General features: G+C 38.7%; 1 protein-coding gene across 4 annotated transcripts in view; it reads right to left on the bottom strand.

Moving 5' to 3' along the window:
- Positions 1-25,780, bottom strand: part of SEC24D (SEC24 homolog D, COPII coat complex component) — a 111,930-nt gene that overhangs the window by 35,409 nt on the left and 50,741 nt on the right. For all 4 annotated transcript variants that reach the window (XM_019927865.3, XM_019927867.3, XM_019927868.3 and 1 more), the window contains 2 exons: positions 9,054-9,192; positions 5,527-5,642 (listed from right to left, as the gene is read on the bottom strand). In XM_019927865.3, the coding sequence (XP_019783424.2) occupies positions 5,527-5,642; positions 9,054-9,192 (255 nt within the window). The remainder of the gene's footprint in view (positions 1-5,526; positions 5,643-9,053; positions 9,193-25,780) is intronic.

The following is a 25,780-nucleotide window of genomic DNA, read 5'->3' as shown; positions in this document are numbered from 1 at the left end:
TCAATTTCATTTCTTTTTATGGCTGAGTAATATTCCACTGTAGGTATGTGCCACATCTTCTTTATCCATTCATCCGATGATGGACACTTAGGTTGCTTCCATCTCCTGGCTATTGTACATAGAGCTGCAATGAACATTTTGGTACATGACTCTTTTTGAATTTTGGTTTTCTCAGGGTATATGCCCAGTAGTGGGATTGCTGGGTCGTATGGTAGTTCTATTTGTAGTTTTTTAAGGAACCTCCATACTGTTCTCCATAGTGGCTGTACCAATTTACATTCCCACCAGCAGTGCAAGAGTTTTCCCTTTTCTCCACACCCTCTCCAGCATTTACTGTTTCTAGATTTTTTGATGATGCCCATTCTGACCAGTGTGAGATGATATCTCATTGTAGTTTTGATTTGCATTTCTCTAATGATTAATGATGTTGAGCATTCTTTCATGTGTTTGTTGGCAATCTGTATATCTTCTTTGGAGAAATGTCTATTTAGGTCTTCTGTCCATTTTTGGATTGGGTTTTTGTTTTTTTGAGCTGCATGAGCTGCTTGTAAATTTTGGAGATTAATAACTTCTAATACCTACCTCCCTACCTCCAATCTCCTCTCATCATACAGACTGCTATCAGAATAAACTATCCAAGGCACAAGATAGATCCCAAGGCTACTACCTCTGAGGACAGGAAGTTTACTGAGTCCCCAGAGCCAAGCACAGAGCATGGCTCAAGAGAGCGCTCAATACTGTTAGATGAGTGAATGAATGTGTAGATGGATGGATGGATGAATAGAAACAACTCCCACTTTGCCTTTAATTGTCCTCAAGGCCTACTGAATTAGTACAATCCTTCAATGGCCTGGCATTTGAGACTCCCCATAATACTCATTTAGCAAACACGTATAAAAGCCTAAGAGATCAAAGCTCTGATGCCAAGCCTAGTGGAAAATAAAACGATAGTCTGTGTCTCAAAACAATTTCCCAGCTTTACTTCCTATTATGCCCCAATACACATTCCTCCAACTAATTTAAGTGTTTGCCATTTTCAAAACATTTTCTATCCAGAGGTCCCAATCTAGTGGGTGTGGGCCAAGAAAAGTATTTCCTTGGCTGGAAAAGTATTTCATTTGGCATAGTGTTTTAAAAAATATTTGAATTTGAATGTGCTTTGGGGGAAGGGGGAATATACGCTCCAACTATCCTAGTCTCTATACTAGGTCCCCATCACTCATCTACAAAGCCCCCCATAGCCCCTGAAGAAATTGGAGTAAGTTGCAAATACCTCTGAGAAACTGCCTCTGCTTACCATTTAGTTTCCACTTCTCTGCTCGTGGTTTAACCAACTCAAATGTCACTTACTCTTAGAACCCTTCCCTGATTCACCAAATCATAAATTATTGCTCATCTGTTTTCTTATGGCACTCTGACTATTCTATTCTTACAGCATTTATCATATTATTTATATCATAATTATATACTTTAATTATCAGGTCTATGCATGCTAAGGACTTTGAGATCAGGTTCATATTCTTGCTAATCTTATTATCACTCACAAACACAGCCAAAGTGCCTTGGACATGCTAGGTATATAATAAATGTCAAAGTGAACTAAAATTAAGTGGAGAAACTACATTTTTATTTAGGAAAAAAAAAAGCAGGCTGGCTTGGAATGAGATTTTACCTTTCAGGTACACTTTATATGTAGATAGATATATTCTGTAAACTTCTAAGTGAAAAACTGTCAGTTATTAGACAGAGCTGGGTCTTTTTTTCCAGGGGAACTCCATGGTGATTTTGTAAATACATGCCTACATATCCACAGTGATAGAGAAATAGGGGTTCTGTGGTCATTTTCTGTATGTATGGCCTGAGGTTGGTACTTAACCTCTCTAAGCCTCAGTTTCCCCACATCATGGTGATACTCACCACATGAGGTCACTGTGAGAACTAAATGATACAATACATAGAAAGCACTTAGCACAGAGCATCACACATAGTGAATGTTCAATGAATGTTAATTCTATTATCTAAAACTGGCATTAAGATTATCTAAAATGAACAGGAAAAATGTTATTTTGTAATTCTCCTTTAAGTTTGTATGGTATTAAAAAATACACATACCAATTATATAAGCTCTTATTCATCACCCAAATCCCTAAGGCAATTCATTATTATTCTTCCTTTACATTTTAAGGTATAATTAAATTTGAAGATATTAAGAGTTCTTTTATTATGAACCTTATTTGGAATAATAAAAGGAAGATTAACCTTAGAAAAAACTCTTCAAAATGTACAGTTTTTATTTGGTTCCTTGCCTGCTCTGTGAGCTTTCCCATCAATTAGACATCTGGAACATTTCCAGATAAAAGAGTTTGAAGATACTGAGACTTTTGTTCCCAGAAATAGATTTGACTCCCTGCCTAAGTTTCTGCTAAGAAAAGCATAAAATCAAGATAATATAGCCTTTTTGGCAGAGAACTGGAAAGTCAGAGCATAGTTAGATTTACACTACGGTTGGAAAGATGAGTGAATAAATTTTCCATCACTAGATACAATGGCTTTATTACATTTAATTAGAACTTCAAATGTTTATGTTCTGCCTGATCATTCTCCTTCAGTCAACAACAGTAAAGGACAAATAAACTGTCCAAAAGTAACTGGCATTTTAGGACATTTTTTTGTTGTTTTGTTTTTTTCTGTGCCTGAAATAAATCATTTGCACCAAAAATGTTCTTATGTTTCCCAAAATATGTTCAAATGTTACAGTTAAAACTAATAAAGTGTTAATTCTTCTTTAATAACTAGTTGAAAAACTCATACAAAATACTAAAATAAATGCAAAACGTATGTTAATTGGAAAACATTTTAAAATCCACTCAGTTGAAAAAACTTCTAGTTAGGAATAATGTTCTTTGTAATTTATATTCAACACAACATGGACTGGTCCCCTAGCAAATATCTAGGAAAGAAATCTGTGGTCAGAGGCTATTTTCTGAGGACTGGGCACTAGGAGGCATTCATTTGTGGAAAAGGAAGTAAGTCAGAATGATTCTGTTTCTTCAAGTCTACACAGGTACTTCAGATACAAGCTGAAATCTGAACCAATACTCACGAAGATATTTTCAAATCACTGAAGAATTTGAAAGATATTCAAGATATCCATAATGATGTCACTATCACTATGACGCTGGAGAAGGGAAACAGCCAGCCCTGGGAATAGCGACCCACCTGCAAATTCATTCACTCATTCACTTGCTCATTCATTCATTCATCCACATGCACTGATCAACTGCCTACGCTGTGGCAGGCACTATGATAGATGCTGTAAAGACAGCTAGGACAAGATTCTTGTCCCCAAGGATATCAGAATCTAGGAAGAGGGAAAATATAGGAAGATTTAAATTCTATGGGGATAACTGCTAAAACAGACATATGGACCAAATTATATGGGAAAAAAATCAGAAGATTTAGTAAATAACAACCACGATGAAGTCAGAGAAAGGTGTGTGCACATTCACACACACTCACATAAAACAAAATTTCAGCCAGGGATTAGAGAATAAGTAGGAGTTTGCTAGGTGGGGTATGTATAGATGTAACAGGAGGATGGAAAGGTAGTTGGGTCAAAAAAGCATCTCAGATAAAAGCATGGAGTTGTACAGGGGAGTGATGTGTTCAGAGTACATGAGCCAGAATTTTCTACAACTGAAGACGTAGCTAAGGTGGTAGCTAACGGTCTTATAAAGAAACTTAAATTTTTGAATTTAATTTTTTAGATTAAGGTAGTGGGGGGAGTTTCATGGTTACATTTTAAAGCAAGGAAACCAGAGGCCAGGATCCCAGGCTGCTGAAACAGTCTCAGGGAGACACTGAGAGCCTAAATCACTGCGATGACAGCTGGAGTGGAGAAGGAGCTACAGAAACACGTCAATAGTCTTACTGACCGTATCAGCTGAGCTTCTCCCTTGGAAGGGAAATTTTTCTGAGATGATTGACAAAACAAATAAGGCAGAGGCACTATATGAAACTGCTGCATTAAGAACCTAGCGGAGGGCCTTCCCTGGCAATCCGGTGGTTAAGACTTCACCTTCCGATGCAGGGGGTGTGGGTTCAATCCCTGGTCGGGGAGTTACAATACCATGTGCCTCGCATCCAAAAAAACCAAAAAACATAAAACAGAAGCAATACTGTAACAAATTCAATAAAGACTTTAAAAATGGTCCACATCAAGGGACTTCCCTGGTGGCACAGTGGTTGGGAATCTGCCTGCCAATGCAGGGGAAACGGGTTCAAGCCCTGGTCCAGGAAGATCCCACATGCCATGGAGCAACTAAGCCCGTGTGCCACAATTACTGAGCCTGCGCTCTAGGGCCCGTGAGCCACAACTACTGAGCCTGCGCTCTAGGGCCCGTGGGCCACAACTACTGAACCTGCGCTCTAGGGCCCGTGGGCCACAACTACTGAGCCTGCGCTCTAGGGCCCGTGGGCCACAACTACTGAGCCTGCGCTCTAGGGCCCGTGGGCCACAACTACTGAGCCTGCGCTCTAGGGCCCGTGGGCCACAACTACTGAGCCTGCGCTCTAGGGCCCGTGGGCCACAACTACTGAGCCTGTGCTCTAGGGCCCGTGGGCCACAACTACTGAAGCCCACGCTCCTTGAGCCCGTGCTCCACAACAAGAGAAGCCACTGCAACGAGAAGCCCGCACACCGCAACAAAGAGTAGCCCCCGCTCACTGCAACTAGAGAAAGCCCGTGCACAGGAACGAAGACCCAACGCAACCAAAAATAAATGAATGAATAAATTTATTTTATAAAAAAATGGTCCACATCAAAAAAAACTTAAAAAAAGAAAGAAAGAAAAAGAACCTAGCATCATATTCTATCTGAAAGGGACATACAAATGAAATTATCACTATTATATATATATTTTTTGGCTGTGTTGGGTCTTCATTGCTGTGCACGGGCTTTCTCTAGCTGCGGTGAGCAGGAGCTACTCTTCGTTGCGGTGCGTGGGTTTCTCACTGCAGTGGCTTCTCTTGCTGCGAAGCACGGGCTCTAGGTGCACAGGCTTCAGTAGTTGTGGCACGTGGGCTCAGTAGTTGCAGCACATGGGCCCTAGTGCACACGGGCTTCCATAGTTGCAGCTCGCAGGCTCTAGAGCGCAGGCTCAGTAGTTGTGGCACGTAAGTTCAGCTGCTCCACGGCATGTGGGATCTTCCTGGACCAGGGCTCGAACCCATGTCCCTTCCGTTGGCAGGTGTACTCCCAACCACTGCACCACCAGGGAAGTCCCTATTTTTTTTTTCTGCCACCACTTTTTAGTTTTTAAAGATGATCACTGCAGTGGATGGTCTGGCTATTTAATCACGTTAACAGCCTAGGAGGATTGATCTGTGTCTTAAGACATTTCTACATCCCCGTGGCACCACCCGAATGCTTTGTCTGTGAATCAAAGGTCAGTTCATGACATATAAAAGTAATTCACTTGTATCTGACATCCATATATAAACACTTGAAGTCCTGGGAACACTTACTCTGCAGTAATCCAAAGTAGCAACATATTCATATGATCCTAGAGATAGCTCTGGCTTCTCATAGTGGTCCAGTCTTCTTCCGATGTGGTCCAGATGTTGGAAATAGAATGGTGGAACTAATAAAAACAAAATAGGAAAGGAAATCTTTTATTTTTACAATACAGACAATTTAGTAAGTTCTCAAAATTTATTACGGGAAGAAAGGAGTTAGTATGAGAAAAAAATATTTTAGTATATTCTAAATATCCACTATTAAAAAGCATGTCTTAGAAAGAATAAGGGTTTTCTAAAATATCTTCTTGACCCTTCTGCAAATTATTGATGACAAAGAATCATTAATGACTTGGATCGTTACAGAGAAATAGTGGATAAAAGTACTGGCGTTTTAAAATTGTCACAACCAAAATTTAATTGTCCCTATTTAATTACCTCTTTTAAAAGGAATTTTGACTTTTCTAACTATTTAACAATAAGCAGGTAATTGGTCCAGAATTTTCCTCAGAATATTAGAAACAGAAGTCTACACACACAGAGAAAAGAAAGACTCGTTTATACTATCTTCTTATTTGGACCATATTATTAACAATAATGTTTATTATCCTTTAATTAAGAGATGTCTTCAGCCATGGGTAGTTTGCATGGTAATCTTTAATGTTTGGGCTTCAGAGTGGAAAGGATTACTGTATTTGGGAAAGAATACACCACTAAGATCTCAGCTGAGGAACTCTTAATTTGATTCAAATGTCTAAGAAGGTTAGTTCTGGCAAAGCGCTGGAAGTCATCCAATAGCATAGGAACACTTATGAGTCACACACCAAACACTTGGACAAATATGGCCTGGTATCTCTGTGAAAATGAACTCCTGTTGCCTTGAGATTAATACAGCTGGCTGTTAAACCACTGACAATAGAAGTATTTAGAATAAGCAGTCATGCTCTGGTTTTAAGTGTTTCGTAAAGAACATTTTCATTTGTAAAACCACAGAAGTAATGACCTGTTTTAAAACCAGTAACTCAGTATTCTTTATTTTCAGTTGTGAACTAACACATGGGTTACAATAGGACTGTTTTCTTAGTTTTTTTTTGCCTTAAGAAAATAATCACCAAGGCTTGATTTTTTTCTATTTTCTTACCATATCATGGCCATTTCTTTTTAAACAAGTTTTATAAGATTCATAGGTACATACGGATCTCTGAATTAGGAAAATTCAATGTCTTGAAAAGATTATGGAAGTGGGACACTGATAGTCTTGGCTGAGCTAAGAAAGCTATGGGGGCCTTAAACTGCTACTTTATTACATTTAGATGCGATGAAGGATGCTGCACTGGCTGTTCTAGGATGTACGGGTGGTACTTTCTACAGTTCCTGTAATTTATTTTCACACATCTGCATGTAAGATGTGAAAAAATTTCCCCTTAAAATCAATTAATTTTAGGGGGAATCAAATCAATCAAATCAAATCAATTAATTTTAGCATTTAATATTATCGGCCATGTTTTATAAACCAGAATTCAAGTCCCCCCCGTAAATCGTGCACAGCCACACGATACTCGTCTTCCAGCCTGTCTTTTGGCCTCATGTGCTTCCCACTGTGTAATCTCTGGACGCTTTGAAGGGAAACAGAGTGGAGCCCTGTGACCAAGCCCGGTGGGTTCTTTCTAACTCCAACAAACCTCTGTCTCCTTTAAACCTAAATGAAGAATGCAGGCATCTGTGTCAATCTAAGGGAGTCTGGCTTTCTTGCAGGAACTAATATTGGAGAAAATGAACATGGCAGCTTCCTAGGCGTGGATATCAAGGGAGGGGAATTTACTGTGTAGAAATACAGGAACTCTGTGTGGTTTTTCTCTACTAGGAAGTGGCGGGGCCTTTTAAGGTTCTGAGCTGACACTTTGGGCGTTAAGCCAGAGGGTCAGCCCAAATTGAAGATCCTAGATGCTCTAAGTGGATAGATGCTGGACAAATTTCTGATCACCTTGCTAAGAAGGTTGAAGGCTCGAGTGAAGACAGTGGAAATGTGGTGACCTTGGTGGAGGCATTTATCAAAATGCTTCAGGAGAGGCCTCTGCCGTCTCGTGACTTTTTTCCTCCAAAACTAAAGCCCCGGGAAGTGCACGGTCACAGGGTTCCTAAAATCCAGGTCCCAAGATTGTGTGACAGCCAAGGATTTGGTTGTAGATTTCGTCCAGGATGAGAGATGGAATAAGATCTTCCTTAGAAAGAAAAGTAAGGGTGGAGAACGAACAAGGTCTGGTCTCACTAGTGTATCCAATTTGCACTGAGTAGGTGCCACAGGTGGAGCAAGGAAACAGACCTCCCAAGAGGACCACGACCCAGTCTTTGAGATGAGGCTGGGAACCAATGAATCCACCCCACAGCAAGGCATTTTTAAAGGTCTTTGTGAGTAAGCCTCCCCATGTCAGTCTCTGGCACTGGGAGTTGGGCAAAGCCATGGACTGTGATAAGGGGGCGGGTAAACAAGGAGACCAGCATTGCTCTCCCACCAGAGCACACACAGGAACCAAGGGGCCGAGAACGCCGTGACACAGGCAGAAAACTGCCTGAGCTCCCTTTTCATCAAGGAGCAGCCAGCAGCCACAGGCTCCTGGGCAGAGTGCTGTACGTGCCTCAGATCTAGTGCCCTGGAGGGAAGGATGTCTACAAAGATAAGAAACAGAGGAAAACACGTAAAAGACTCATGCTCTCATAATCATCATGTGGTTCTAGAAAAACTCTATAAATGTAAATGAATATGGGAATGTTCTCAGCCTGAGAATGTGCTTCATTTCACACCAAAGAATTAAAAAGAGAGACATGTTATAAATATAATGAATGTAAACACTTTTGGCAAGCTTGCAGTTTTTTTCAACATCTGTGAATTCATACCAGGATGAAATTGAAAATACAGTGAATCTGGGAAAGCCCTTCATAATAAAGTTTTTTTTTCTTTTTAAACAATCTGACATTCATATTGGAGGAAAAAATCTATATATGTGTTAAAGCCCTTAGCTATACCTGAGCTTTTCCTAAATACTGATGAACTTATTCAAGAATAATTCGGAGGAATGGTGAAAGATGGAACAATCTCTCAAGTTTATCATCTGTAAACGTAGATAAAAGACAGTTCTGTGTAATTTCCCTGAAGGGAAGCCAACCAGAACACCCTCAGCTTAGGACATCATATCCAAGCCCCTCCTACTCTCATATAAATGCGTGAGTCCCACAGGGAAGTTGCTATGTTTCTTATAAAACTCAAAAATAGGGAAGTCACTTAATTTCTCAATTCCTTTCCACAAAGCCTCAGTTGGAGGCAAAATGAAATTTTACCTCTTATGTTTACAGAAGATAAACCTCAGAGATTGTTCCTTGTCTCATCATTCCTTTGAGTTATTCTGGAGGGTGTTTAGGAAAAGCTCAGGTCTAACTAAGAGCCTTAACAGACATATATTTTTTTCCTAAGCTAAGAAGTATAATATGTTCCGTTTACTACAGAACTTTCCCTGAGGGCACGTGCTGGCGCCACCTACCGTCATTCACGCAGTTGCAAAATCCACACTGGTACCTCCTTCCTCCTTCAATGAACTGCATGAATGGGCACATGTAGGCTTTACACCTGTTGCATCTGACTGGTCCAGTCTCCCCATGATTTACCAAGTAGAGGGGCGTCTACAGGAAGCAAGCACAAGTAAGAGACATGTGGGTACAGGATTTCTAGGTTATTCTAAATAACCAAGGTTATTTCAGAAGTCTTACGTATTAATTGTAATTTGAAAACTCTGGACTCATTAAGGAACTCAACTCTTAGTGTTCACCTGGGGAGTAAGGTTGCCTCTCTTGGTACCTTGTGGAACTCAAGGCACTACCCAAACAAAAATTAATTTAAATGTACATGTAATTAATAAGCATATGTGTACATTTATGTATATGTGTATTTACCCACATGTGTGAAGACAGAGAAAAAAATACCATGATGGTAGTAACAGTTAATAAAGCTTATGTTGGAAACGTCCCGCACACCGTGTATCACATATTTTGCTAAGTTTGTTCATTAACTATAAACAAAGAAGGAGGAACTGGGTCTGATTTTAAAAGCTCTGGTTTGAAAGAAAAAAAAAAAAACAGAGCAGGACTTCCTTGGTGGTCCAGCAGTTAAAACTCTGTGCTTCCACTGCAGGGGGCGTGGGTTTGATCCCTGGTCAGGGAACTAAGATCCCACATGTCACAAAGAGCACCCAAAATATTTATAAATAAATAAACAAACAAATAAATGCTCTAGTTTGCATAGTGGTAATGCCACTTAGCTAATTCCATCACAGTATATAAAATGTTTCTTCAAAAATGCAACTCTCTGAAGAAATATGCAATAATGTTCACTTATTTAGGCAAGGAGGTTGATTCTGCCTTTTCTGTTTCTTTAATCCCAGGACAAAACGCCTCATGAAGTACTTTCAATGTGGCTGGTCATGCTTTGCCAGAACAACAAAATAAATATTTCAATTGCTTCTTCCTCACAAACATGCATAGAAACACATCTTTTTACAGCTTGAAAGTGAAAAAACTCAGCATTAGAAGTCTGCCTTGTTCCTCAACACTTCCAGCTTTCAGAATAAAACCACACAGATTCTTTTTGCTTTTATAAATCTCCTTAAAGATAACATTTCTGGAAAAGCTTGACAATTACAGGGTTTGGCACATCAACCAAGTTTTTCTTTAAAGAAAAAAATGTAAATAAAGCAGACTGCTGTTTCATGGAGACTTGAAGAGCAGGAGGAAGGTGTCGATGAAGTGGGGTCATAAGGCCATTTTCTGCCATTTTCTTGGGGGGAAAAAAAAAGAAATGAGAGAGATCTACTGTCTGTCGCTGCCCAGACGTTCAGTGTGAAAACTAATCCACTGCTGAGGTTTCAGAAATGAGTTGTGAGATCTCAAGAGTAGGAAGACATAGATAGTAGAATACATAAAAGAATCAGGAAAAGGATAAAAAAAAATACATTCAGAATCACTCCCTCTGCACTGCCCTCTCCCCCATCTCTTGCCTCAAGGAAGCCAGAAGATGGATTGGACTTTCTTATTTCTGGTCTCTTCTGATCTGTACGCATGGCGTAGCTCTGGTGTCCCATGGACAGGGTTGTGACAGGATTAAATGAGGAAGCCATGTGCAGGACAGACTACTAAGCCTGGCATAACTAACTGTTGTTACCACATCTGTGCTGAACAGACTTTCCTCCAAACCACTCAGCTCAGGAGAAAGTGTATATTTAATAGGACAGTTATAGTCTGATAAGTGTGAGATAGGCTTGAGTTTCTAAAGGCATTTATTTATATAAACTTTCAAATTAGCTACCTTGTTACTGTAAAATGTTACTGTAAAAAATGATCTAGAAGACAGGGAATCTACCTTGCTGGAGCTTTTGATAGTATCTGATGGTTACAAAAGTTGACAGGTACAGCAGATTTTAAAGACATTCTAGGAGTTTGATTTAAATACACATATATATTCAAATATTGACATACACAATACTTTCTTAACATAAATTTTTTGTTTGAAAAGCATAAAGTGATGAATGTGTATCTTCTTCAACTGGTAATAATAAGAAATAACCTGAGGGGACAAAAGGGAAGCAAACAAAGATATTGGTACCGACAAGAGATTCTTAGGACAGTGAACAGAGAATCAGAATAAGAAGTGAAAGACAACAAAAAATGTAACAATAAGGTAGCTTTTTCTGGGTCAGAAATCCAGTCATCGGTCATGACTTTGGTTGCTGCTCTGTTCTCCAGCTTCAACCTCGCAGCTGAGGAGATGATTTCAAGAGAGTTAAACTAGGGTTAAAGCCTGCAATGTGCATAAACTCCAGCCAAGTTTACTTCTCTCATCCTTTTATTTTCAAAGAGTTCAAAGGCTATAATTAATTCCCTGAGACACTTTAGAAACAAAATCTGATGCAATTATTTGCTAGACAAAGCAGAGGTAATGGAAGGAAAATTAACCTTATTTTTACTGATATGATTTACTGAAAGACAGGCCCAGCCTAAAATGACTGTGAAATTGTCGGCAGCTACCACCTAAGCATTCCAGTCCTGGCAGATTCAAACTTGCAGAACTGAAAATGAATGTCTAGTAACAAATTGGAGTCGAGTAATGACTGTATCGAGCCTGTGAAATACGCCTGCATTTTTTCTATTTTCACTCTTCTGGAAATTGGATGACGGATAGGTAAGGAAGGTCCTCAGACAATGGAGGTGACAGTAAAGAATGTTAAAAGCTTTTTAACTGTTTGCATTTTCTTTTTGGGCAACAGGACAAAGGTTTCCAAATTACACTGTCTTGTTTCATCTCTCTTAGGCTATGCTGAAGACCATCAGAGATTTTTCTTTGCTCTCTCCAGATGTCTGCTTATCTGCTCTACAGTAGCGTACATGAGCTCAGAAATAGCTAATCTCACTTTTCTTCTGAGTTCAACTTCAGTGTATATACGGCTTTAAAAAAAAAATCACATTACTTTCCAAAAAGTTGCCTACGTTTTTTTTTCTCCTTACCAAGGGCATTATATTATACTTACCTCAGAGCTATTTTCACACTTTGCAATTTTGTTTATAAGTGTGTTTTAATCTTTTGGCCTCTGGTATATTCCTGCCTGCTCTTTCTTTTCTGTTCTTCTCTTAAATGGAAAAAGTAAAAGGATGGAGAGCCTTGCTCTAAAACCTTCATCTGCCTATTCTTGGCTCTGGTCCTGTGTGGCATGAGTTTATATAACATGTAAGTGATGGGGATGCTGGGGAAAGAAGAGGGAGGAGAATAATATTTGAATCTTTGGCTTGTATTTTTGGACTACCAGGGTTATGCCAAATACTTTATTGGTAGTAGTTTTAATTAAGATGCTTTGATTGAATAAAATGTATCTCTCTTTTGTGCATATGTAACACCATGGTCGATTCTGGAGAACAAGAAAGAATATAATTCATTGAGAAATTAGGTTCAGTGGTAAAACTTTCAGTTATTATTCCGCGTAAAAGGAGTAGATAACAAAATGTATCAATCAACAACTCCTCGGCACTACTGATACAATTTTTAAAGTTTTCCTGTATTTACATATTACCAGTTGTCTAAGCATTACTGCCATTCTCTTTAACATCTGTGCATTCGGTGCTGGGTATGCTGTGTGCCTTGGTGGGGCATACAGTCCAGCGGGATAGAAAGACAAACAAACAAGCAGGCAAACGTGCGATTAAAAGAGCAAGGCCAGAGTAGAAAGAATACTTGCGAAATCATCATTAATAAAAAGTACCGCTAAACCATTCACAGATTATAATCCAAAACAAACAAAGAAATGAAGCACAACCTAGAAAGATCCAACATGAAGAATTCTGGCAAAGTTTAGAGCCTCTGTATTTTTGTTTTGGCATCTCTATAACTAAGAAAAGTCTGAATACCCAAGTCTTGCTGTATAGTCTTTGTCCTAGCAAAGTGATGAATAACAGAAGGCAGCTAAATATTACAAGCTGATTATCCCAAATCTGGAAAGCTGAAGAAAATATGAAAGTGTTCTTATAGCATAGATCCACTAGGTGGCACTGTACAACTAAAAATTAAAACAAAACTATAATTTCCTCAGTAGGTAATAAAATACTCAAGATAATTATGCTACATTCATTTTATGTAACTATAATAACATTGACCTGACTGACATCAGTTATTACCATCACAAAATGAAGAAACTTATACTTTTCTTGAAAAATCCTCTGATAATGTTTAAAAAATATTGTGGGTGAAACAAAACGTGATTAAACATGAAATACAGGCTATTTTAAGCATGAATGACATAGAAATTACAGAGTGTGCCAAATTAACTGAAGACAATAGCCAAGAAAAACTTATTTTAAAAGTTTCTAATCCTCTTCCAACTTTTCCTTGTCTACATGGAGGAAAACGGACACAGTGATGGGATAGGCAGCCCCGAGCACAGCAGGCACAGTAGGCCGCTGACAGCAGCCTGGGAGGTGAGGAAGCCAGCGCTCCTGCTGCCAGCGCCCAGCCCCCGCTCTCTGCGTTCGCACTCGAGGTGCAAAATAACAAAGCAAAGACAAGGAGGCTTGCATCATGGTGCTCAGCAATGCACTGTGATGGAGAAATGATTTTCTTCCTGTTGGAACATCAAATCACAGGCAACAGTGTGGCTGAGGGGAGAGACGAGACAGAGTGGCCAAATCGGAGATTTCAGGAACACCCTGGCTTGGGAAGGTATTCCTGCCTATCTCCAGGATATTCCTGGGCGAAAACCGTCCCCCTCTCCTCTTTCTTCTTCCATTGCTCCACTGTTCACCTCATTTTTTCAGGACGAGCGTTCTCCTAAGTTCTAACGCACGCACACACATGCTCACACTTTAACCACCTACTTTCCCCTGTCTTCTAACACTTGTTTACTGATTTTGAAAATATACACATTTCCCATTTTCAATGTATACTTCTCTTCCTTTTTTTCCTCTCCTTCTATTTCCTGCGTTAGACGTCTCCAGGAAAGTAATCAGTGTCCTGGGATGATATAGTTGTTCCCACCTGACCAATATTCTACTTTACTAAGTGCCTGAAGGAAATATCTCAGCTAAATAATTACTAGTAATGGGAGAGACATTTTTGCCTACAGTGGTTCCTAAATCAGATCAGAAGATTTACAGCAAGAAGACCTGCCAAAATGTGACACGGTCCTCCAGCTCGATAAAGGATCGTATTCAACATCAGATTATACTCCCCAATAAATGTGATCTTTACAATGGTCAGCAAAGGTTTTGTGTCAAATGTGATTCCGGCACACAGCTACTTCTTTGGGACTGGAGTGCATCTTATTTTTTGGATCTGTCTCAAGAGAGGTCAGTTGGTAATTTGGATTAATCAGGGGGTATAAGTACAAGCATGAAAATGGTATGTGAAAAGATAATCCAGAACCTGTGACAAACAACTACCCTCTAAAAATGCTAAACATTCAGACTGTTAGGCACGCTGGAGGACAAGCGGAGTCGGATTCCCAGAGGATTATGCCCAGCAGCGAAAATGAAAAGAGAGTCTGTATCAACTGCACTTATTAAAGATATTTCCATAGGAAAGAGAAATGAGAAGCAGCTTGTGTGTGTTTTCTATTTTTGGCTTCACCATATATGACATTCAGTCAGCCTACATGGGCAGAAAAAGTACAGGACAGTAGGCTGCTTATTGTACACACGTTTTCTCAACAGCAGTTCTATTTTGTTGGACTCTTTAAAATAACAAGTATGGCATGAAAGAATAATATTTTCTGAATGCCTTTTAAAAATCATGTTATGCAACCTTTAAAAAGAAACCGAGCCTGATAATAAAATACTCAATGTGCTGTAATAATTATGAAAATTATTTAGACTTTTAAAAAATGTTTTCAGTTGGCCCTAAAACTTGGCATTTTCGTATTTCCAGAAAATTAACCTCTTGCTAGTTTCGGTATTTGTGGCACTTGAGAGATTATTTTCAACTTTTTCCTCTTCAACAATGCTGTTAAATCTATTTATTTTTATTTTTTTTTAAGTCTTTATTGAATTTGTTACAGTACTGCTTCTGTTTTTATGTTTTGGCTTTTTGGCTGTGAGGCATGTGGGATCTTAGCTCCCCAATCAGGAATCTAACCTGTACCCCCTGCATTGGAAGGTGAAGTCCTAACCACTGGACTGCCAAGGAAATCCCTGTTAAGTCTATTTATTCTTGTTATAACTATATCTCGAGCTTATATTGGATTTGAACATGTCTTTTATTTGGAAATTGGTCTTTTTTGGTTTGGGGGGGTGTTTATTTTTTGTTTTGGTCTATCCAGCATTGAAAAATCCTGGAAAACGTTACTGATTCAAATTTATAATATATGAAAGATCATAACTGTCATCTGTATGATTTATATTCAATAGTTTTAAATGCTTTCATGTATATAAACTCTAATCGTGACGTTGAGATGCTAACAACCCTGGCAGTGGGAATTGTCATCCATGCTGTTCAGAAGGGAATGGACATGTGAGGGGCAGTGACTTGTCCAATAAACTGCAGAGCTATAGCTTGAATCCCCATGCATTTTCTGTGTGAAACATTCAGAAACAGCTTGCAGCTCGCTTCTGTAGAAAAAGCACATAATTTCAGAGAAAGCTGCCATCACACACGGTCTGTGACTTGAACCAAGCCCTTGGTGGTCCCTGGTACCCATGAAGTGTCTCCTGCCATTTCTCTCTCTTTCTCTACAGGAGCTATTTTATATCTTTTAAACTCCATTTTATCCTTCGAATAAGCTTTCCTCCCACCGCCCTCAACAGGTAACTTTGCCGCATTGCTCTTAAGGAAAAACGAAAAACCTCAGAGAGGAACTCCCTTGACTTTTCCCCACGGATTTACCAGCACCTACCTAAGGTCTTCCTTTCTCCCTCCTGTTACAACAGAAGGGGTATCCCTCCCTCCTCCTGACTTGTTGTCAGTGACCTTGTCTAAACTGGGACCAAGTCTCAATCTGGCCCCTCAGGGCTGGCTTAGGCATTTCAGCTGTGTGTTACCATAGGACCTTGCGCCCAACAGCACTCATCACGATGCTTTACTTTTCAGCATCACTGCTAAATTCTCAGACTCATGCCTCACATGTCTACCATTTGTTTTATCGCGTGTCTCCTGTGGCACAATACCTGAGAGGGTGGGCAGTGATAGTTTTTGAATGAACGAACAGAATATCCACCAGTTACCCACAAATATACCACCATGACTCAGGGGCAGTTCATGATAGGTGCTAAGCAAAAGGCACAGACAAAAGAAGAAATCACTTGTGGTGATGGGGGGCGGGGCTGGGCACGGGGGAGTGGTCAATAAAGCATTCTTTCAAGGTGGGTAGTTACTCAGAGATACACTTCCACTGACTGACAGAGAGGGAAGAGTGAGAACAGCACAACTCGGGAAGAAAAGCCTGAGCTTGGCGTCTGTTGGTGAGTAGCATGCAAGTAGCCTAGTCCAGCTAAGAAGGAAGATAAAGAGGAAGGATGGAGTGATTTTATGGAGAGTTGTCAAAGCCAGGTAGAGTAGTATGTCCTCACTGACCAGGTTTCTCTCTCTCTCTCCCATCTCAAATCAGTTGTTGCTGCACAGTAACAATTCTGACAGAACATAGTTAAGAGATTTCACCGTGCACAAAACAAAAATCATGTCTTTGGAAGAATGGTTGGTATAGGTTTTGAAACCTGCCTATCAATTAGTAAATTCTATCATATGTTTTACAATTACCATGAGGGAATCTTTAGAATTTCTGTTTGTTTCATCATCCCCTGTATTTTATTCAATTCCTAAAAACTCTTTTAAACATAAACTCAAAAGATGTTTGAATATTAGATCTAATTTTTAAGGTAAATTTCTAACTATAAAAAAATTCATTCCTCAACAGCCTAGGTAAACCTCAGGTTCACCACTGATCCCCAGGGCCTGTATTTCAGAGTATATGCTCAATAAATATTTAATGAATACATGATAAGAAAAGGAGGGAGGAAGGGAGGGGAAAAGGAAAAACTGAAGTCTGAATGAAAACAAAAAAAAAATGAAGGAAGAAGGAAAATACAGAAGTCACGTTTGGACATGAGGATATTTGCCAGTTTTTATCACAGAAGATTAGGTGTGGGTGTGAAAAACCTTAATATGTTAAATAAGTTCATCCCAACAAATAACTACACCGGGAGACTCTTCTCTTGCAATGGCCGATAGCATCTTAAAGCAAACACAGCTGTGACCTTTCTCCCCAGGCCCTCTAATGCCAGGGGGACTTTTTAGTGGGAAGGTCAAATTGGACTATATGCTGAAGTCTATGAAAGGGCTGCTCCTCGTGATGGGGCATCCAGAGTTTCGAAAGTGAAAATAAATACCAGTGCAGTTCGGAGAGCAATAATATCAGTTTTCCTGAATGGAAGTCATAGTTCATGACTAAATTATAAACCGTGAGAAATGATTCTTAACCAAAAACTGCTCTGTTTGGATTGGGTTATGCTGATGCAGTCTTTCAAGTTATGGGTATATTTGCAAAGATCAGCCTCATTTTTCTTCCTGGAACACATGTTGGCAATTTGAGTAAGACATTCCCTCTCAAGGAGCTATGATATTCAGGAATTCTATAGCTGAGAGACATTTTCCCACATTTCTTTTAAACTTTGACCTATTACAGTTTATCTTTGGTCCCTAAGGAAGAATTACATTTTGTTGTCTAATTATAGACCACTTGCAGAAGCCATGTTTAATTGCTTCAACTGCTATAAGAACGCACAATGTTCCGCAGATGATGAAAATATATTGTAGACTTAAAAACTCTATGAATCAAGTTTGTTTCTTCCATAACAAAATGATTGGCAGTTTTTTGTTCCTCAAAGGAAAGTTGTAAAATACTCCACTTTAAAGATGAAAGCGTTAAAAATAATAAGCCTAGAGGCAAACTTCCTTTGTCTCTCTGACAGAATTACAAGTCAGACAACATCTTCCCTCCATTTATCTCACTTCTTTATGGCCATGAAAACACCTTCAAAATGTTCCCCCCTATGCATGAGTCAAGTCTACTATTTAAATGACACCCTCTCAATCAAGCATACCTGTCTAACCTATTCAATCAGAAACCTGCACTCTACCCCCTCCCACGGGCAGTTCTCATCCCACAATCCTCTCTACTTTTTCCCTCCTCCATTTGTTCAATAATTTTCTTATTATCAGGTTCATTGTCTTGCCTCTTTCTGTTAAAATGTGAGCTCGATGAGGGCAGAGGTCTTTGTCTGTTTTGTTCACTGACATATCCCAGGACCAAGAAGAGTACCTGGCACATACTGGGTAAAGAGTAAATGTTTGTTGAATTCAATACCTGTTGAATAGCATAGAAAGAAATAAACCCACGCACCTACGGTCAATTGATCTACGACAAAGGAGGCAAGAATATACAATGGAGAAAAGACAGTCTCTTCAATAAGTGGTGCTGAGAAAACTGGACAGATACAGGGAGAAGAATGAAATTAGAACATTCTCTAACACCATATACAAAAATAAACTAAAAATGGATGAGAAACTTAAATGTAAAACCTGATACTATAAAACTCCTAGAGGAAAACACAGGCAGAACACTCTTTGACATAAATCGCAGCAGTATCTTTTTGGATCCGTCTCCTAGAGTAATGGAAATAAAAACAAAAATAAACAAATGGGACCTAATTAAACGTAAAAGCTTTTGCACAGCAAAGGAAACCATAAAGAAAACAAAAAGACAACATGCAGGATGGGAGAAAACATTTGCAAATGATATGACCGACAAGGGATTAATCTCCGAAATATATAAACAGCTCATACAGCTCAATATCAAAAAACCCAAACAACCCAATCAAAATATGGGCAGAAGATCTAAATAGAGATTTCTCCAAAGAAGACACACAGATGGCCAAAAGGCACATGAAAAGATGCTCAACATCACTAATTATTAGAGAAATGTAAATCAAAACTCCAATGTAATATCATCTCACACCAGTCAGAATGGCCATCATCAAGAAATCTACACATTATAAATGCTGGAGAGGGTGTGGAGAGAAGGGAACCCTCCTACACTGTTGGTGGGAATTCAAGTTGGTACAGCGACTATGGAGAACAGTATGGAGCTTCCTTAAAAAACTAAAAATAGGGCTACTGTATGATCCTGCATTCCCACTCCTGGGCACATATCTGGACAAAACTCTAATTCGAAAAAATACTTGCACTCCAATGTTCACAGCAGCACTATTTACAATAGCCAAGACATGGAAGCAACCTAAATGTCCACCAACAGATGAATGGATAAAGAAGATGTGGTATATTTATACAATGGAATATTACTCAGCCATAAAAAAGAATGAAATAATGCCATTTGCATTATAAATATGAGCTAATAAATTTTCTATCCTTCTCCATTATTTCATGGACTGTCATATTAAGTGAAGTAAGCCAGACACAGAAAGACAAATATCATACGATACCCCTTATATGTGAAATCTAGGGGGAAAATGACACGATGAACTTATATACAAAACAGAAATAGAGCCATAGACATAGAAAAGAAACATGTTTACCAAGGGGAAAAGGGGGGGGAGGGATAAATTAGGAGTTTGGGACTAACATACATACACTACTATATATAAAACAGATAACCAATAAGGACCTACTGTTTAGCACAAGGAACTATACTCAATATTTTGTAATAACCTGTAAGGGAAAGGAATCTGAAAAATATATATATATGTATATATGTGTGTATGTATAACTGAATCACTTTGCTGTACACTTCAAATTAACACTATGTTGTAAATCAACTATACTTCAATAAAAAAAGAAAAAAAATCTTGTTGAAATAAAGTAAATTAGTAATCCTTCATAAAAATGGACACTGCTCATCATATCACAAAACAATGTATTATTGTCCAGATTATGTTGTACAAAACAATTGAAAACTTCCTAAAAATTCATGTGACTATAAAACTGATTCTGTAAATAAGTGTATCAGAAAAGTCAAATTACTATTTCCCTTTTCAGAGTTGACACCTACAGAAGCTACACATTTATCCAAGCTTTTTATATGAATTGCTTTTAGAGTGGGAAAAAAATACAGGACTCTAAGATTCATGCAGTCCGATGTGCTATCAAGGTCACCATCCCTGGTGGACAGCCCCATGCACTGGCCAGGCCACTTCCAAGTAATGCAGCAAATCATCTTTTGTGAGTTAATTTGATCTGGGCAAATAGACCAAAGACATTGGGAGGTAAGACTTGAAAACAGGGTTTTAAAAAAAGTTGAGAAGAAATTTTTAATTTAAAAAATGTGTGTGACCAATTTGAAAGCATCTAGAGAAATAAACACATTTATATATTTATTATATATCAATAATGAGCTGGAAGGAGAGGAAAGATGACTTTTTAATTTATCAAATAAATAATAAAAATTGATAAATATGAGCTAATAAATTTTCTATCCTTTTTCTACAGGAAAAGGAGAAATGCAGACAAAACTGATGTTTGAAGTACTTATATAAAAGAGTTTTTCAAAACTTTTTAAACTGTGGAGGAGAAGAGAGTATGGAATATAGTAAACAAAAAGAAACTTAAATCTCATGCTCATGTTAAAGACTATGATATACATCAATTTACCTTGGTAGTTCAGTTCTGGATTAAGAAGAGTGAACTTGGGACTTCCCTGGTGGCGCAGTGGTTAAGAATCTGCCTGCCAATGCAGGGGACACGGGTTTGAGCCCTGGTCCGGGAAGATCCCACATGCCGCGGAGCAACTAAGCCCATGCGCCACAACTACTGAGCCTGCGCTCTAGAACCCACGAGCCACAACTACTGAGCCCACGTGCTGCAACTACTGAAGCCCGCACGCCTAGAGCCTGTGCTCCGCAACAAGAGAAGCCACTGCAGTGAGAAGCCCATGCACTTCAGCGAAGAGTAGCCCCCGTTCGCTGCAACTAGAGAAAGCCCACGCGCAGCAACGAAGGCCCAACACAGCCAAAAATTAATTAATTATTTTTTTAAAAAGAGTGAACTTTGTGGTGGATGAGTTCCATGATATCTACATACACTAGAGTTCATCATTATGGCTCTCCTGTTTTACCTGTATTTTGCAGATATATTGTTCAAGAAAGTCAAAGATGCTCTTATTTTCCCAAATAATAACATTTTAAAGATTTTAATCCTTTTTTTTAAACATGTCCATATATCCTCCCCCCTCTCTCATAAATACACACACACACACAGAGTACATCTTCACTTTATAGTGAGATGATATGGAAAGAAACAAATACTGGGAGGGAGAATAAAGTGAAACCTAAGCTAAACGTATGAAGAATTTTACTGTCCAGGAAATTCTTTAAGCAACTATTATCCTAGTCAGCACAACTTGGCTCCTGGATTGTCAGTTCCTTTCTTTTTTTTTTGCGGTACGCGGGCCTCTCACTGTTGTGGCCTCTCCCGTTGCGGAGCACAGGCTCCGGAGGCGCAGGCTCAGAGCCATGGCTCACGGGCCCAGCGGCTCCGCGGCATGTGGGATCCTCCTGGACCAGGGCACGAACCCACGTCCCCTGCATCGGCAGGCGGACTCTCAACCACTGCGCCACCAGGGAAGCCCTGTCAGTTCGTTTTTAAATTACCTTGGAACTTGTTCAGTAGCAAATGCAGCATTTTTACATAAAGTACATGCTCAATAAGTGTTTCAGCATAGATCTCTATGTGAAAATCTCATCAAATTACTTGGCCTCAAAAGTCTAATTTACTTCCAAATACAAATGATATTGTGTGGAATGAAACTATCATGTTAAATATTGATTTAACACAAAGGTTTTCCAGGAACTGTTTTAGGTCTTGGGAATAAAATAGTGAGGAAAAATTACAGGTGGTCCTTACCCTCATAGAACCTAGTGGGAGAAAGACAGGAATCAAATACACAAATACAAAATTGCAAACGGTGATACATAGTATTAGGAGAGCTCCAGGGAGTATAATGCGGGGTATCCTGGAAAGCTATCCGGAGGAGGTGACCTTGAACTGAAATCTAAAAAGTGAATAGTAATTAACTAGGCTAAAAGGACAGGACAGTGTGTGGGAGATGGAGAGAAAATTATTCCAGCAAATGTCCATGAAGCACCTTATGAAATAACAAAAGCTATAGAAATGTTTATATAACGGTGGGTGTTTATCATTTGAATAGTAAAAATAGAAAATAGTGATGTAATGTCAAATGACAGAGACCATGCAACATTTTTTAAAAAACGTAAATGAGTAGCTCTTTCCCTTTTATATGAATATAAACTGTGGCATCCACATCAGTTTCCTCCTTCTTCTTATGTAAGATATGTAGCTAGAATCACTGAAGGGGTATGATAATATCTCTCTTAGATGTATACACTTCTGGTAAATTTAAATTACTGTAGTTTTCATACTTCTCTTCCTTGCACATAGTAGAAACCCCAAGTCAATGATTGTTGGATCAAATTAAATTTTCCTAACAGGAATTTATATGGTACAGAAAATAATCATAACTAATGACAAAGATATCATTTCTCATACCAGTTTATTTTATTTTTAAACAACAAGAGTTAAGTGGTGCTATAATTTTATGAGACAAATGAGGTTCAAAAAAGTTAAGTAAAAATTTTCAAGGTCATACTGCTAGAAGTGGTAGGCAATTTGTGCACCCAATTTCAATTGACGCTCAAATTCCTGCCTGTGCCACCTTACCCACACGATGTTCAATTCCTGACAAAGAACTGGTCCCCAAATCACTTATGCATCAGACAAACTTGGGTGCTATTTTCAAACACTTCATGAAACAATTTCAAATTACAGTTTGCATAGGGCTTTCTCTTCCTTCCACCCTTAAAAATATGACTTTATTAATTTTTTTTAGCCTTTTATTCAGTGAGAACTTGTTGCTTAGGAAACTTTCAAATAAAAACCTTTAGAATTTTGACTTTCGTATACTTGAGCACTGAGGAGACACATCAACTGCAGAAATGTTAAGTTCTTGTATTACCTAAATATCCATAAAATGTGACTGAAGTTAGTAATAACGAAGCAGTGTAGAAACAGTGTACTTCACCGATTCTAAAATCTCATCAAACTTCCAACTCAACATGACACAATGCTAAGAAGTCACTGTTAGGAAGATATATTTCTCTTTTAGAAATGTTAAAATGTGAAGAAAATGTGAGAAAATGTGGGCCTTAGAATTGATGAAAATGATAGTGAGAGGCTCTAACATACTTCCTCTCCTGTGGTGGCTCCTCACAGATGCCCAGCATTCTACATCCAGGGAGCCTGGTCTTCTCGGCTCCTATGTGATGGATGCTGTATACTCAATTGCCAGGCAGTGAAGGTCATAAAACCCACACCTGGATTCACTGAAAGTTAAACCGAGGAAGAATGCTTTCTTTTTCATTCTTGTTTCTCCTGATGTTACTCTCTATTTAATTAAAAAAAATAAAACTAAAGAGTTACATGAATAATTCTGTGATTGAAAACATAAGCTTGGTATATTTAAACTTCTAAATTGTAACTTAAAATAGAATTCTAACAACCTTTGACCTGACAAATGTGACTCTCCCCGTATGTCTGCTGTAACACCATTCTAAAAAGGGATTACATTCTGTTCTTCAGCTGCCTAGCTTTTTCATAGCACTTTTTCATAGCACTATACAAACAGTGGCCAAAATCCTTAAGGGATAAGATTTAGTTTCTAAAGTAACTTTATACTTTTTTTTTTTTTTTTTTTTTTTGCGGTACGTGGGCCTCTCACTGTTGTGGCCTCTCCCGCTGCGGAGCACAGGCTCTGGACGCGCAGGCTCAGCGGCCATGGCTCACGGGCCCAGCCGCTCCGCGGCATGTGGGATCTTCCCGGACTGGGGCACGAACCCGTGTCCCCTGCATCGGCAGGCGGACTCTCAACCACTGCGCCACCAGGGAAGCCCTATACGTTAAGTATTTTAAGTGTTATATTCGTAATTCTATTTCTACACGAGTACATAGATTTTATTTTTCCAAGTTTTTATATTAATACTTTTAAAATATTGCATTAAAGCAAACAATTTAAGACTACAATGCACATATTAAAAAATAGATTCAGGTTTTTGAAGCTTTCATTTTAAAATAATTTAAGATATAAGTCTTCTTTAAGTTCTTCAAAGGACACAATATTATGCAGTAATCAGTTTCATTTCAGAGCATATTTATCACTAAAGCTAGCTAAATTGGGGCTATATATAAAAAATGCATAGTCTCACAATCTTCATGTGCTTTTTAAAGTGAATAATATACTACAGATTTCTTATAGTAAAAGCATAATATAAATGAAACCCCTTTGGGTTGGGTTGTACAACATACTCACATATATTTCTAATAACACATAGGATGTGTGACAAATACATGGTAATCCACGCTGAAAGTCCAGTAAAGAGTGGAAAAGTAAAGCAGACACTAGCAGCCTTCTAGATTTATAGAACATCTGAGCCAGGCTTCTCCCTCTTGGGAATGGCGCCCAAGGTCACAATACAAGGCACAGCGGAGACCTACAGTCATTTCCTGGCTCCTGATCCAATAGGTGTTCCACCTATTGATTACTATCTATGGTGCTTTGGAGAAAGTAGTCAATATTTATTGGTTTCTGAAATACCTTTATATGGTCAAAAATTCTTCCTACTTGTTTAGCTGTTCTGCTCTATAATGAAATATAACCTCTCTCATTAATGTGATAGAATATATCTATGATCTCTCAAATGATTTTTTTCTTTATCCACAGAGTCTGTCAGAAGCCTAAAATACCTAGAAATCAACCACTGTTTTGTAGTTTGATTTGTCTTTGTCTTTTAAATGTCATGTCTACCCAATCCTCAGAAGAATGCATTTACTCACCTAGAACCTCTACTGTATGCCCAGCCCACTGCCAGATTCTGCATGGTCTTTGCCTTCAGGGAGTACTAAGCAGCAGCTTGAAGTCAAAAGACTTCAAGAAAAGAGGTCTAAGATGGACATGTCAAGATAACTCACAAGCTTGCAGAAACAGGAGGCCCATTGCTAAAACAACTGCCAGCAAGGGAAAGGAATGCTATTTTATGTGTTTAACCAAATAAAACCTCGACAAGGCAGATGTTGCTGAAAGAACTCGGAATTTGGAAACTCGAGCTCCGGCAGCATTACTTATTAGCTGTGTGACTTTCATTGCCCCAGAACCTGTAGAACTTCTATACCTATAAAACTCGGATAACACCCATTCCACAAGCTATCTTCCTTTAAAAAAGTTGTTGACACACAAACAAAATACTACAGTGAGGCAGAATTTTTTTCCTTTGATGCATTAAACAGCAGTGGAAACTCTGCCTAAACTCTGCCAACTCATGCCAGCAAGACTGGCTAGGTCAAGTGTATGACCAAGCAACGCTCTCTGCAGGTGATGGATGTGGACGTAATGTGTTGGTGTTTAGTTTATTCTCTTACAGTCTTTTCCCTTTTTGTTAACCTCATTTGTCAGTTCATTGACATCCAACCCTTTTTCTTTCCAATGGCATCTTCTTCATACCTACCGAATCTATCAGAATATGAATAATCATAAAGAAAAATAATTTAAACAGTATTTAATAACAGTACAAACTTCTTTATTCATTAAGTCATAACTAATGTAAAATTTCCCTGAACCTAAACTCCAAAGAATGAGATTATTTCCATTACAGCCTTTTTCAC

The sequence above is a fragment of the Tursiops truncatus genome, chromosome 5 (genome assembly GCF_011762595.2).
Source record: "Tursiops truncatus isolate mTurTru1 chromosome 5, mTurTru1.mat.Y, whole genome shotgun sequence".
NCBI lineage: Eukaryota > Metazoa > Chordata > Mammalia > Artiodactyla > Delphinidae > Tursiops > Tursiops truncatus.
Note: the sequence above shows the minus strand (reverse complement) of the source record. Positions and strands in the feature narration are given on the sequence as shown.